Genomic DNA, 13,901 nt, shown 5'->3' on the forward strand with positions numbered 1-13,901 from the left:
AGAGACAAAAAGCAGGGAGTCAATATTGATGAGTCACAAACGTGGGACACGCTGGGACACACTTCCCGGGGGTACAAATGGCACATTAGCAAATAACTGCCAGCCTAGCCAGCATCCCTTTGTCCCTGGTCATTCCTGGATGGAGCACACTGCTGGGACAAACCCCTCTCGGTGCCTGTGGGTGTAAACGAGTGAATGGGATCAGTTTTGTTACCCTGAACTCACCTTTCACTCCTGTAAGCCTGTTTGCTGGCTTTGCTTTGTTCTTGCTACAGTGTCAGGATATCTTTTATTACAGCTAAGCACTGGACAAAGTTTTCTCCGATGTTACATGCCTCATTGCAACACAGTTGAGGCAAAATGACAAAGTTTGCTAGTGTTTCTTAAGATGGCTCGGCAACAGTGAGGCTTAGCCACAAATGCTCTGATCCTTCGGGGCGTGCACTGGGAATTTGAGGATGTCAGAGCACACGCCATGAAGTGACAAATGTATGGATCATTTGCTATGCTAAATGATGAATTGAACAAGGAATTTGACATTTTTTAATTAGATATTTTTACCCAGAGGGAGAACTCTTGCGAGTTCTAGGGCTGGACTGGTAAAAAGTCATTTGAAGAAATTCCCGCACTGTGGGATAGGTCTCCAGACTGCAGGTTTTTGTGGTTTCTAGAACCATGGGGTTTGTGCATTTAGCTTTGCGTGTTGCATAAAGTGCCTGTGCAATTGGCTGGGCACTGAATTGGGGGTTTTGGAGGAATGATATCAAATCTTAATAGGAGAAAGGTGACTCACAGTGGGTGTGTGCTATGCTGTTTACTGAGGGTTTCACTTCGTCCTGGGGAAGTGTATTGAGGGCGGTACCAGCCCTGTCTATAAAAGCCTACATTTTCACCTTTGAAAGTGTGTGTGACTGAAGGAGCCCAGCCCCTGGCTGAGTCGGGTGCAGAAGGTTATTGTGACAGCAGAAGACAGTTTTCCACCTGCCTGGTCTAAGTATAACTTCTCTTTCTTGTTGGTGGAGTTGTGTATAAGAAGGGCAAAGGGGCTGTGAGGTTAGAATTAATGCAAGTTATTTTTTTGTTTCTGTCTTGTGTGGAAAACGCTGGTGACAATGTGCTCCCAGTTCCAAGCCCTGAGCTTGGCAACTGGAGAAGTATTTTCTTTCAATATAATGAGTGTCACAGAAAGAAGTGGTGCTTACCTTTGTTTTTCTCAATTGTACTTTGTTTCAAGTTTGTAAAAGTTTAGGTTCATTACTCATCCCAAATAATCAGGGATTTTTCCTTACGGTATTTTTTTTCTCATTGAACTAGTAGATTTTCTCCCTTCAATATCCTTAAGGTGGGAGTCATGCAACATGCCAGGGCTGCCTTCCCACTCCAGGGCTTGCTGCCCTGGAGCAGGCAGGAAGGTCCGACAAGTCACAGAAAGCTCTGGGTTGCTAAGGCAATGCGGGCCTTTTCAGGCGTTTTTTTGATCTAGTGATATTGCCACAAGAACAAGCAAAGGCTTTCTTGTGTTATGGCACATTATTGAGATAATTGTTCTGTCTCATGAAATATAAACCAGCCCCCATGAGCAGCCCAGTACCATTGGGCATCCTTTTGACAGGTCCTCTTTTTGTTGTTTGTTGTGCAGGATGGTGACTGCCAAGGCGTGGGTTCTGAAGAAGCATTTTGAAGGTTTCCCCAAAACCAGTGACTTTGACTTGAAAGAGGTAAAGCTGCCAAATCTGAAGGATGGAGGTGAGTGGAGTGCTACCTGTTATTAATTTTTCTGGAGGTTATCTGATTGCTGATGTATGGCTGCGCATCTTAGAACTGTCTGCATGTTTCTCTGGCTTATATTTTCAAAAATGCGGTGACATGGCTTGGGCAAGCCGTGCACCTTAAGAGAGAAGGACAATTGCTGAAGAACAAGTTTGCTGATGGGTTTGGTGGCTTTTAAGTCATATTGCCTTCTGATAATACCCTTACAAACAATGGCTGAGCACTTCTAACTCCAGGACTCAGCAGCTGGGCCACGCCTTTCACAGTTTCAAGCTGCCTAATTCCACTTGGTGCCTGATGACAAAGGCACTCGAACACATTTGCAAATAAAGCTTACTGGAGAAATTGCCGAAGTGACACAGCCTCCAAACCCGCAGCCACAAGGAAAACAGAATTTGTTTCATTTAGAAATAAAGAAGCTGATTATGACACAGAGGAAATGAGATAACTGTTGTAAAATCCAAACATGGTTTACTAGTGAAAGGCTTTTATCTACAGGTGGAAAAAGGTGGAGAAGATGACATCTAGGAGTATGTGTTCAGTGGAGTTTTTCATGCTATTAGGGAAAATACTGATAATAGTGCTGGGGGGAGAGCAGAGAGACTGTGCACTGACAATGAGCCTGCAGCAGGGAGACCTCAAGGCTGGAGTGGGTAAAGGTTAGTTTTTTATTTTAAGAAGGAACACTGCGAGACTTCTGCCTCCATTCAACTTTTTTTTTTTTTGCCAGTCCTTAGATTTTTTTTGCCTTGTCCTTAGTCCTGTTAGATTTGATCTGTTGTAACAACAAGAGAGAGTGAATATAAACAGTAAAAAATGGACAGTTTTTATTCCTGTGGTTATCTGTTTTGAAAAGGGTAAGGAATATGTTAACTTATTATATACAAGAGCTGTTGATAAAACAATGAACTTTGATTTGTCGTTTCACATGGACATCTGCATCAACCATGCTGTCTTGAGCCTCATCCCACTCCTTGTCCTTTACAAAATTTACTCCAGTTTAGAAGGTTCACGAAAGAAATTGCATTAAAGTATTGCATTATGTTTGCAACTTAAATGTTTGAAAACCTATTTCTTCTTATATACGCAGACATACTTAAAAATTTCATGTCTGTGAGTACTTAAGAACCTGGAGTAATTTTTTTGTTCCCAGTTTAATCCTTACAGCAAAAAGAGGCATAACTTCATACTGCAGTAACACTTTTAAAGAAGGTGGCCTTCCCTGTTATGTTACGTGGCCTTCCTGCTCTCTCTTGAGTAATGGGAAGATATTTCTATCTGAATATATTTCTAGCTTGTACTAGACAGACCACTGCAGCACAGGCAATGAAAAATATTAGTAGATGGAGATGAACAGCTAGAACTGCTGTGTGAATGAGAATTTAAATATGTTTAATGGTATATTTTCCGGAAACTAGTGTCATTAGAGACAGCGAGGTGGATTAAGCTACTTTAAAAAGATAAACTAATGCTTTCTGTTTTAGGCAGCCATGTAGTGTTTGTATTTGACCTGTGCCAGGGTTTCTTACCACCCTCCGGTGGCTGAATCGTGAGATGCCTTTTTACATATGGGTCAAAAATAAATTAGAGTTCTGGCCACTTGACCTTTCTATAGAGAGAGGAGGCAGATGCAAAAAAGCATGAAAATAAGACAATCTCTTAGATACACTACAGAAAATGTTTTTTGTGACAGCACATCCATAATCAAAACTAATGACTGTAGTAGTCATTTCTGGTAGGTTTTCCCTAAAGGGTGGGGGATGCTTTTGAGCATTAAGAACTCCTATCAATTTAGCTGAAAGACTGACTTATGGAAACTATGCTTTACTGCACTGCTAATGTCCAGGAATTTGTTTTGTCTTTTGTTGCAGAGTTGCTGCTTGAATCGGTGTTTCTCAGTGTTGATCCTTACATGAGGTATATATTTTTCTTCTTTATGACTTGTTGGCTAGGACACCTAATTCCATCTGCCACTTAAACCTCAAAAGAACATGTGCTGAGAGTGCCCCTTGTTGTCAGAGTCCCAATGCCTTTGTCTGCTTTTCATAAAAAGTGTGTAAATTACAAGACTCAAAATATGGAGCTGTGCCAAATTTAGCTAGACACTGGGATAATTTTTCTTTGAATCTACTGTTTTTCCTTGTTGTGTGTTCCACTGGAGTGCAACAGGCTCAAATGAGACTGCAGCCCTGTAGCAGTACCTGCTTCATTTATCTTAGCAACCTTTTACTTGATAGTACAAATTCTAAGTCAGACATTGCTGATAGGCCGATTTTAATAGGAGGCAGTTAAAGCTCAGGGAAACTAGGTAGTTTTAAAGAGGATGCTGGTGGATGCAGGTGTCAGTTCTCTGAGTCTTAGGCTTCTTGTGGTGATGGACCATGCTGGGAAGATTAATGATATGGTGTCCCCCAACACTCTTGTGCTGGGGATGCTCAAGTAGCTGGCCCTGGAAAACATCCAGTTATGCCACTACAGTGACAAGCTCTTTGTGATCTGTTCAACAGCACTGCTGGTATTCTCTTTTTGGGTCAGACAGTAGCTACTACTGTCATAGGGTATCTGGAACATTATTACAGTTGTTCACAGTAAGCCATGTCTGCTTCTGTTACAGAGTTTACAGTCGAAGAGTGATGAAGGAAGGGGACATAATGATAGGAACACAGGTTGCCAGGTAAGATCTTCAGTTCTTGTTATCCATTCATATGGCAGATCTCAACAGGAATGCGCTGATGTTCGAGACATCTACAGTCTGTGTTACCTATTCTAGACTTGAGTCTACATACTTCTGCAACTGTATTCTTATATGTAATTGATTGGAATGTGTTTTTCCCCTAAGAACTACTTTTGCCTTTTTGGAGAGCATTTAGTCCTCTGATAAAACCTATGCATTTTTTCTGGCGATAATGTTCTCAAAGGCAAATTTTACAGGTATGAAGGACCAACTATTGTATTTGCCATAGGTGTCAACTTCACATTTTAAAACCTTCTGTACTAGTAATTGCATGCCCACAATCATGCCTGCTATCTACTCCATCTGAAAATATCTCATACTCACTGAATATGCAGCTCCAGCCAAAGGGCTGTATAACCGTAAGTTCATCCTTTTCCCAAGCTTGTGGTAATTTAGCTACACAGATGTTTCCCTTTGTCAGCTTGTTCCTGCTGTGCTGCCTATCAGTTGCTGCTTAGGAACATCTGTGGCCTTTGACTCTTGTGTTTCTCTGCAGGAACACAGAGGCCTGGGGTAAATTAACAACCAAGTCTGCTGAACAGAAGGCCAGCTGTTTCTTATAATTCAAAGCTGCTTACCTACCTTTTTCCAACATAGTTTTCCTGTTGAGATAAGGAAGCTGAAGTTTCATTTGGTATAGAGACACTGCTAATATGAACTTCTCCCTGGTTTTAGATATTGCTTTCTATCTGGTTTCATTATCCCAAGAGGTTCCATCTTCAGGATCTTCAACTTTTAAATGGGTTGCAGATTGTCTGAGAAGGAAACTGCTTGTTACAGCCTATCTGCAGCTCCTTGCTTTTCTATGCTTTAATGCCAGCATCCTCCTTCCTGCATTCTAATTCACAGAAGCCTAGTCTGAACTCATACCAGGTTACAGTCAAAAAAAGAGTTGGCACTCCTGGGAAAATTGGATTTGTTGTGGGCAGAGCTGAGTCTAGAATCATCTTGGCCAGTATCTCTCTGGTAATAAGAGATTGCAGACATTTCAGGAAAGGAGCTTGACACCTACAGCATCAGCAGGTATGGGCTAAATGTCCTGATGTGAAATATTTCTTTGAAGAGCCAGTATTGATTTGTCTCTGATAGGGTATTCTTTTTTTTTTCTCTCTTTTAAAAAGGATTGTGGAAAGCAAGAATCCTGCTTTCACAGTGGGGGCCTTTGTTGTGGCTGACAGTGGCTGGAGAACTCATTTCATCTCTGATGGGAAAGACCTACATCTCCTTCCTTCCAGTTGGCCAGAATCACTCCCCAGATCTCTAGCCCTTGGAACAGTTGGCATGCCAGGGTGAGTTTTGAGATGAAAAGGCAACTATCATCTGGATTTTACTGTGCAGAATGTTTCTGCCTATCTGTGTGACCCTTGTCTTTTCTACAAGCATGTTGCCTTGTTCACTCTGGTAAGAAACATGTGCTTCTGGATGCCCTTACCCAGAGGACCTGAAGTTTGTCCCATCCTCTAGATTAGAGGAGATTTGCCTTGGAGATTATGGTGCCTCTCTTTGAGGAGCTATGATAAAGAAGAAAGAGGATCCAGGAAGGGCTGTAAAGAATCCATTTCAGTCTGTGTCAACCTTAGTGGAAAGTCTCAAACTTCACTGGCACCTGGACTAGTTTGCTTTTCCTGACTGGGCTCTTCCACTATCACCATATTTCCAGAACTACCCCCAAAATTGCAAAAGATCACTGTCATATCTTACAGCAAAATAGAGGTCCTTTAACTTGCACTGGAGCAGAAAACTCCTCTGCCTTGGAATCTATATTCATTACTGCAGTCTCAGTCATCCTCTTGCATTTCTTGACTCATTGTCTGTAGTTTTTATGGGAGATCAGGACTTGGTCAGTCCTATTCACATGGGAGGCTTTCAAAAGGATTGTAAAATTGTGTATGATGGAGAACTTCTCAGATTTCATTTTAACATCAATCAAGATGTTTTTCCTGATGGTTGGTTCAGTTCCCACTTTCAGTCCAGACCAAGTGTGAAGCTCTCAGCTTGAATTTAGAAATTAGCAGAAGAGTTTTCTGAGATTCGGGGCCAGTTCATGGGCTAAACTTAAATGTTTCCTACAGATTATTAATAATGGCCAGTCTTCGCGAGCGAAGATTTGGGAAAGGTCATTAACCCTTCGAGCCTGCGCAATGGATTTTTTAGGTGAGACCCAGCGTGCGCTGAACTGAGCCCACCCTTTAATCCTGAGGTTCATCTGCCGGGGCTGAGCAAGCTTGGACAGTGGCAGTGAGGGTCTCAGGACGTAGGTTTGTTTAGAGTGACCTTCTCTTAGATGGATTGCCTCACAGGGCTGACGAGCTCCATCTGCCCGGGGGGCTGGGAATCGAACCCGGGTCGCAGCGGTGAAAGTCCTGCACCCTAACCACTAGACCACCAGGGGCCCCCTACAGATTATTATGGCACTGATTAAGCTGCATCTCAAGTACTGTGCCCAGTTGAGCCCCTCACTCCAAGAAAGACATTGAGGTGCTAGAGCCTGTCCAGAGAACGGCAATGAAGCTGGTGAAGGGTCTAGAGAGTAATTCATATGAAAAGGAGCTGTGGGAGCTGGGGTTGTTTAACCTGGAGAAAAGGAGGCTCAGGGGAGACCTTATTGCCCAAAAGAACAGTTTAGCAAGATGGGGGTCAGGCATCTAGTGACAGGACAAGAGGATATAGCCTCAAGCTGTGCCAGGGGAGATTCTGCCTGGACGTCAGTAAGAATTTTTTCATGGAAAAGGTTGTCAAGCATTGGAACAGGCTGCCCAGGGGAGTGGTGGAGTCACCATCCCTGGAAGTGCTTAAGAAAAAACTGGACATGTCACTTAGTGCTAAGGTTAATTGACTAATTGGTCAAAAGTTGGACTTGATCTTGGAGGTCTTTTCCAACCTTAATGATTCCATTTTTCACCCAATAGCCATAGCTTTGCACAGTAGTCCTCTGGAGCAGGGAGACCATCAGTTCATCAAGTTTTTGCCACCCTTTTTTTCTGCCAGCTTTGATTTGTGATGAGTATCATTTAATCTTTGCCTCATCTGTAGATACCAGCTGGCTACTGACCTTTCTCTACTTTTCTCTCTCTCTTCCAGTGTATAACTGAACTGTCATCTTACAAAGTTATCTGTGTTTCTCCTTCTGGCTACTGATGACAAAGAAAGTTAATGATCTGGCTAATGATCACAAAGATTTCTGCTGCAACATTCTGTTAACCCTGTAACATATCTATGTTTTTTCTGGGATGGCTGTGAAAAAGCCACCAAAGTAAGGAGGTTGGGTAATTTTTGTATTTCATGAAGAATGAGGAAAACTAAATCTTGTTCTGGTTGTGATGATATTGTGGTTCAATGTGGTCAAGTCCTATCACTGAGTCTGTCATCTTTTACTCCTCACTGAGCCATTCTTCCCTCTTTTTCGCAGCCTCACTGCGTATTTTGGTCTGCTGGAGGTCTGCAAGATGAAGCCAGGAGAGACGGTGCTGGTTAATGCTGCAGCTGGTGCTGTGGGCTCTGTGGTGGGGCAGCTTGCTAAAATTGGGGTGAGTGGCTTGAACTGCTCATACTTGCTCCTCAGAAGCTTCAGCTGGGAGACAGGGCAACAAGGCTATGAATGATCAGCAGGGCAAGCATCCCTGAAGGCATGCCTGCACTGGGGTCTTGTGATGGAACAAGCTCCTGAAGACGTAGCAAAGCTAGTTCAATGTTTCCTAGAGCTCAGAAACTCATATGGTGACAACGGCTGTGCTTTAAGGGTGAGCTCTGCACCCAGCACTCTTTGAGTGTCAGCCTGTGTTGTCAGGGGATATTTAGAAATGTTCTTTTCCTTTCCTTGCAGGGCTGTAAAGTGGTTGGCTGTGCTGGCTCAGATGACAAGGTTGCCTATCTGAAAAAAATTGGCTTTGATGAAGCTTTTAATTACAAGACTGTTAAATCTTTGGATGAAGCACTGCGTAAAGCCTCTCCTGATGGCTACGACTGTTTCTTTGATAATGTGAGTTCAGAGAGAAGGCCTTGCCCTGAGCAGTTCTCATTTTCCTTAAATTATAGCAGGATCTCAATATTGTATACATCTAATTGCAAACTACACCAGGAACTCAATACTGAGATCCACTTAATCAAGGGAAAGAACTATCTGCTTTCCTGTTCCCTTTCCACACATATTTCTGCAGCTGAGTTGGGCAGCAACAGAAAGGAAAAGATTGAAAGGCAAAGCTGGGTTGTTGGCAGTGTTTTTGAATGGAGAGAAAGAAGTTTTACTTCAGTCTTTGAAAAGTGTGGCCAATTTTGGGGAGGTAAGGGTCACAATAACATTTAACTGATGCTGAACAGAGACAGCTCCAGTCCATTCCTGGTCCACCCTGGACCACAGCCAGTTCTCTGCTATTGCAGAAGGGGAGTGAGTGTAGATTGGTCCACGTTATGTGGTCACGGGGGCTGCACTGGTGCCTGTAAACTAAAGAATGGCAAGGCCCACTTGTAAAACTACTGGAGTGGCCCATAGAGGGTTTCTGACCTCTCCTAAGTATAGCTGGAATTAACGGGGACTGTATACTGTTCTTGATAGGCTTTTTGAATGTGACCATCTTGTTTTGAACAGAGTTTAAGAGTATGGATGCAGTTAAACTATGTCAGTTCACCTTCAAGCCAGACAACCAGCCCTGGCTCTTTTAATTTCCTACTACAGCTAACATATGAATTATACCTGATAATATAATACCTGGGCACAAGGGTATTAGCAGATATAGCGGCCTAAAACTCCCTGGCTGGCTACCTGGTTTAAAAAAACCCATCATCACCTCTTTAGCATGTCTTTCTCTCAGCAGTCTGTCTTTCTGTGTGGATTGCAACATACCTGCCTTGCCCTGGCAATTGACAGGAATGCAAAGTTCAAGGAGCAGGGTTTCAGGAGCTCCTGGTTACTTTGCCTTAACCTTCTGAATTTCATGTCCAGTGCTGCCAGTGTCTGAAATATGTTTTATGGTCACATCCATTCCCTTCCCTCTCACTTCCAACTTCTGTGTAGAGTTCCCCCAGCAGTAAATTTTCTCACAGCTTCTCACCATTAAAAGTTTCTGTTCAAAACACATCCCTGTTTTGGAGATGAGAATCATTAAGTAAAAGCTTAACATTACCACGATGTGAAGATGTAAAAGTGCAGACTGGTGTGTGGGAAAAGCTGGTGCTTCTTAGTGCCCCTAGACACTAAGTGCCCCCCCCTTAGTGCCTCCTTCTAAGGAGAAGGAGGGATCTATGTGCAAATCCTGCCCAACACTTCCAAACCAAGATCTGTGAAGCAGATTTGGAATTAAAACTGATTTTCTATGTTCATAACTAATTTTTAGAAGAGCGAGATTGAGTCATTATAGCGTTCTCTAAGTGTAAGGGTTTCTGCAACCACCAAATCTTTGGAGTAGTGCAACTCACCTCTCCACTCCCTGGTTGAACCTCTTGGTGCAATGATGCAAGGCTGGCAGATTTTGGTAATCAATACTAAACACTGGATTGTCTCTAAAGCTGCACATGCTCTCATTTTTGCAGGTGGGTGGAGAATTTGCCAGTATTGCTATCAACCAGATGAAGAAATATGGAAGGATTGCAGTCTGTGGAGCCATCTCTCTGTACAATGACTCCGTGCCTCAGAAAGGTGTGGGCCTGCTTTATTGTGTCTAAAATGATTTCCTGTTTGGTGATGGCAGAGAGACATAATAGGAGTCTTTTGAGATTTTATTATTTGTTTCCCTGTGCCATTTATGTATGTGTGTACATTCAGGTAACTAACCGCTGCTCTGGGGCAGTGGGAGCATGACCACACTCCTCGTGTGTACGTCCACTCATCCTCCTTTGTGTGCACTCACATTGGATGGAAAACATCAGCTGATTAGAAATGAAGGAGTGACTAAACTACTTTAAACAGGACTCCACAGGGCTCTAAGCAAATACAGATCAGTAGAAGGCTGGTATGGTGCATGATGTCATTTACACAGTAGTACACAATTTTAGATGAGATAATAGATTTCCCTCAGGTTTTTAGATGATGCAATTTAGGGTTGTTTTTTTTTTCCCCATAAGGTTTCAGCTACTAGTGAAACTGCCGAGAAATGTGGCTGAGATGAATATTCACTTCCAATAACATTTAAGTTTTCCAAATTTGCCTTCTAGAAGAAATAGGAGGTCTGAATTCTCTTTGATAGCAGACTTGCTTTGGACTCTCAGACCACTTCAAAAAAATGAAACAGGCTTTTGAGAGTGAGGACACTATCACACATTTTTGTGATTAAGGGAACTGTGTTTTAGAGTTTATAACTTAAATTTTGAGAGTTAGAAAGAGGATGAGAGCCTGGCAGGCTACCAAATAAGCTGTCAAAACAGTATTTTTGAGATGCAGCTGAAGTCCCTCAGGTGAAGCTGAGGCCAGTTTACTTCTGAATGAAGCAGTTTTCAGAAATGTTAGTGTTTAGTCCCACAGCTTTAATGATCAGGCCTGTGTTTCCTTGTTTGGCTATCTATCCATGAATCGCTGGTCTTTTGTCCTGGAAATTCTGTTTGGAGAAAAAATACTTGTTCCTTCTGGCTGAAACAAAGTCATTCAGTGGTGTTTACTGCTAAAAGCCCACTTTATGCTTGGGATTTATTTTAAGTGAAATTGATATTGCAGATGGCTTTCTGGTTCCTTTCTCTTGCAGGGCCTTACGTGCAGGTTTCAATGATCCTCAAAGAGCTTCGAATGGAAGGGTTTCTTGTGAGCCGCTGGAGTAACCGCCGGGAGGAAGGTGTGAAGGCACTGCTAAAGTGGGTCATGGAGGTAAGGAAGGAAGGGGTAGTTTTCTGTAAGGTATACTCACACCATAGCTTCCCTCTTTGCAAGGGGTCTCTTGTCATAGCTGTTTGGGTGAGGTCCCAGCATGGTACTTTTCTTTTCCCTGACATGATCTTTGAGCCTTTTGGGAACACTCAAACCATAGTAAACATGCCTGATCCCTTCTGCTTTTTCAAGACCAGCAGTATTAGCTTGTGGAATTAGATATATTCCAGAATACATGTAGGCTTTGAAAAAGGATGCTTCCAGAGTAATTCAAAACAGTTATCTGGTAATGAAGGTTTTCATAGTTAGGGTAATTCCTCTATTTCTCATTTGGTCATTTGTAGTATGAACAAGGATTTCCATTGTAGTGTTGTGCTGAAATTACTGGCAAGAATTAATGTTTTTATGGAATTGGGAGCTGGACTTTAAAGGGACTTAATATGGAATTTCTTATATTTTATTTTTGTAAATAGAGGCTAAGTTAGTTAGTAAGTTGTGAGAAGTTTGTAAGTGTGAATACTAAAGGCTAAGAGGCTCTAGCTTTTACAAACATGAGGATTTGGGATGGATCAGCTTTTGATCACTTGGATTTGCAATTCTGTATTTCTGTATGGGTAGAGACAGGCCTGGCTTTGGGGAAATGATCCCCTACCTATCAATTAGTTGGGGACCAAGTAGCACTAAATCTATTCTGGTATGTCTGGCAGTGACTTTTGCTGCCTGTATGACTCCAAGTACAAGGTTTCACAACAAAAGCAGATCCTCACAGCAGCCTACCTAGTTTTGCAGAGTTAGCCTGGTGCATGCCAACTTGCTTGTTTCAGATGAAACATACATGCTGGAGAAAATTTTGTTGCAATTCATTCAATTCTGGTGGATGAAAACTCAGCAATTTCCTTTCTTACTTTTGACAGGGAAAAGTGAAGTACCATGAACAAGTCACTGAAGGATTTGAGAACATGCCAATGGCTTTCATTGGAATGTTAAAGGGAGAAAATCTGGGAAAAGCTGTTGTAAAAGTCTGAAGGTCAGATATTCCTGGGAGACTGGTGTGGAAGAATGTGATTCTGTTAAATGCTTTTAACTCACCTGTCAAAACATATGATTAGTACGTTTCAGTCTTTCTGCTGGATGTTTGGTAATGGTAACTTCTGTTAATAATTGGGCTAATAAGTGTAAGAATATGCCAATTCATAAAGAACTTGAAAGATACCTCCCAAAACTACACAAAAAAAGAGCCTTAAAATTGCTGAACATCAGAACTGTATCAGATTTAATAGTAGCTTGAACCTTTGTTTTTCCTTACTACAGGCCTCCTCATACAATTTCCAAAGCTTTGCTAGCTGATGGCACATTTAATGTTTACCCATTGATTTGTCCAAGAACTTGACAAGAGGGATTTTTTAAACCAATATCAAGAGGTGGAGAACAAGCTAAGCTAACAACACTTGGGGATACCCAGCTTCTTCTCTAGCTGGTTTTTTTTTTTTTTTTTTTGACCAGCCATCTCTGGTAAAGGGGAGACTGATCCCTGAGAATTTTTAGGATTTTTAGCTTTTTGTAGATTTTAGAAGTAGCTGTGTAGTAAATATAGATTTTTAGTATAATTGTATAGTTTTTCACACTTTAGAATAGTAGTTAACACTTACTAAACCATGTTCCCCCATTTCATATTGAATTTTCTAAATTCTTTAGGCTTGTTTAGGCTCCTTTCAAGGTAGGACTGTAGTAAACACCTGTTATGTTTAAGAACATTTGCACCCCAGGCCTGAACAAGGAGATACAATCATAGTCAAAGCAAGTCTCAAGCCTGGAACCTTCGAGAAGCTCCAAAGACAGTACATGCTGTGAAGAAGAAGATGAAGAAGAAAGGGGTCTTGTGACCCTGGACTCAATTCTGGAGAGGCATGCCAGGAGGCAGATTTGGGGAGGATCTGGGGGGCGGATAGCCCTGGGATTGGATGGATAATACCATAAAATTATAGGACCACTGGACACAGGGCGTGCCTTTTCTGTACTCCTCATGCCAGAAGGCCTTCATTAAAGAGCTGTTCTCTGTCTTATCTACTGAATTAGGCTGCAGATTTTTCTGCTCCCGATTTTAAGGCAACAAAACTTTTATCAGACCATGTAGATATCTCAGTTATTCTGAGATTATGGAAAGGAAAAATAAAACTGTTAATGTATACTTTGCTTGTGTTATAGTTCTGCTTGTGGAATACTCTCCCTTTCACTTCCTTGTGGCTAACACAGAGGAGCTAAAATATTAAAAGCACTTATTTATCACAGCAAATCTCAGTACAGGTGATATGGAAGGTCATTAATTTCCTTGAGAAATTTGGTCATTGGTGTCCAAGCTTAGAGTTGACCTTGCCATAGTGTTCACCTTCGCTCTCCTGGGAGGTGAGATAAATATGATGGCCCAAGCTGTTCTAAATTGGTGTCCAGCACCCACATGGTACCAAACAAAGGAGACACACAGATTAGCAACAATAAATATCTTAGATGTTTTGAAAAGGCCAGAACAAGAACCTGTAACTACGGGATACAGACAGGTATTGAAAGTGACTGTGATCCATTTTCATCACTGTGGAGGACTTCTTGGTT

At 42.0% G+C, this 13,901-nt stretch overlaps 1 protein-coding gene across 3 annotated transcripts in view; it reads left to right on the top strand.

Annotated features, from left to right (window-relative positions):
* The window catches only part of PTGR1 (prostaglandin reductase 1), a 19,194-nt gene extending 5,707 nt beyond the window's left edge, over positions 1–13,487 (top strand). Inside the window, exons 2-11 of one of the 3 annotated variants that reach the window (XM_017816379.1) lie at positions 1,640–1,746; positions 3,642–3,687; positions 4,385–4,444; positions 5,626–5,793; positions 7,914–8,031; positions 8,328–8,483; positions 10,031–10,136; positions 11,176–11,294; positions 12,209–12,321; positions 12,990–13,487. In XM_017816379.1, the coding sequence (XP_017671868.1) occupies positions 1,641–1,746; positions 3,642–3,687; positions 4,385–4,444; positions 5,626–5,793; positions 7,914–8,031; positions 8,328–8,483; positions 10,031–10,136; positions 11,176–11,294; positions 12,209–12,319 (990 nt within the window). In that variant the 5' untranslated portion in view covers position 1,640 and the 3' untranslated portion in view covers positions 12,320–12,321; positions 12,990–13,487. Of the gene's footprint in view, positions 1–1,639; positions 1,747–3,641; positions 3,688–4,384; positions 4,445–5,625; positions 5,794–7,913; positions 8,032–8,327; positions 8,484–10,030; positions 10,137–11,175; positions 11,295–12,208 lie in introns of all 3 variants that reach the window. The other 2 variants (XM_017816378.1, XM_017816380.1) reach the window with 2 other exon arrangements.
* Positions 13,488–13,901: the final 414 nt, after the last annotated feature.

Source organism: Lepidothrix coronata, unplaced genomic scaffold (assembly GCF_001604755.1).
Source record: "Lepidothrix coronata isolate B3197 unplaced genomic scaffold, Lepidothrix_coronata-1.0 Scaffold55, whole genome shotgun sequence".
Lineage (NCBI taxonomy): Eukaryota > Metazoa > Chordata > Aves > Passeriformes > Pipridae > Lepidothrix > Lepidothrix coronata.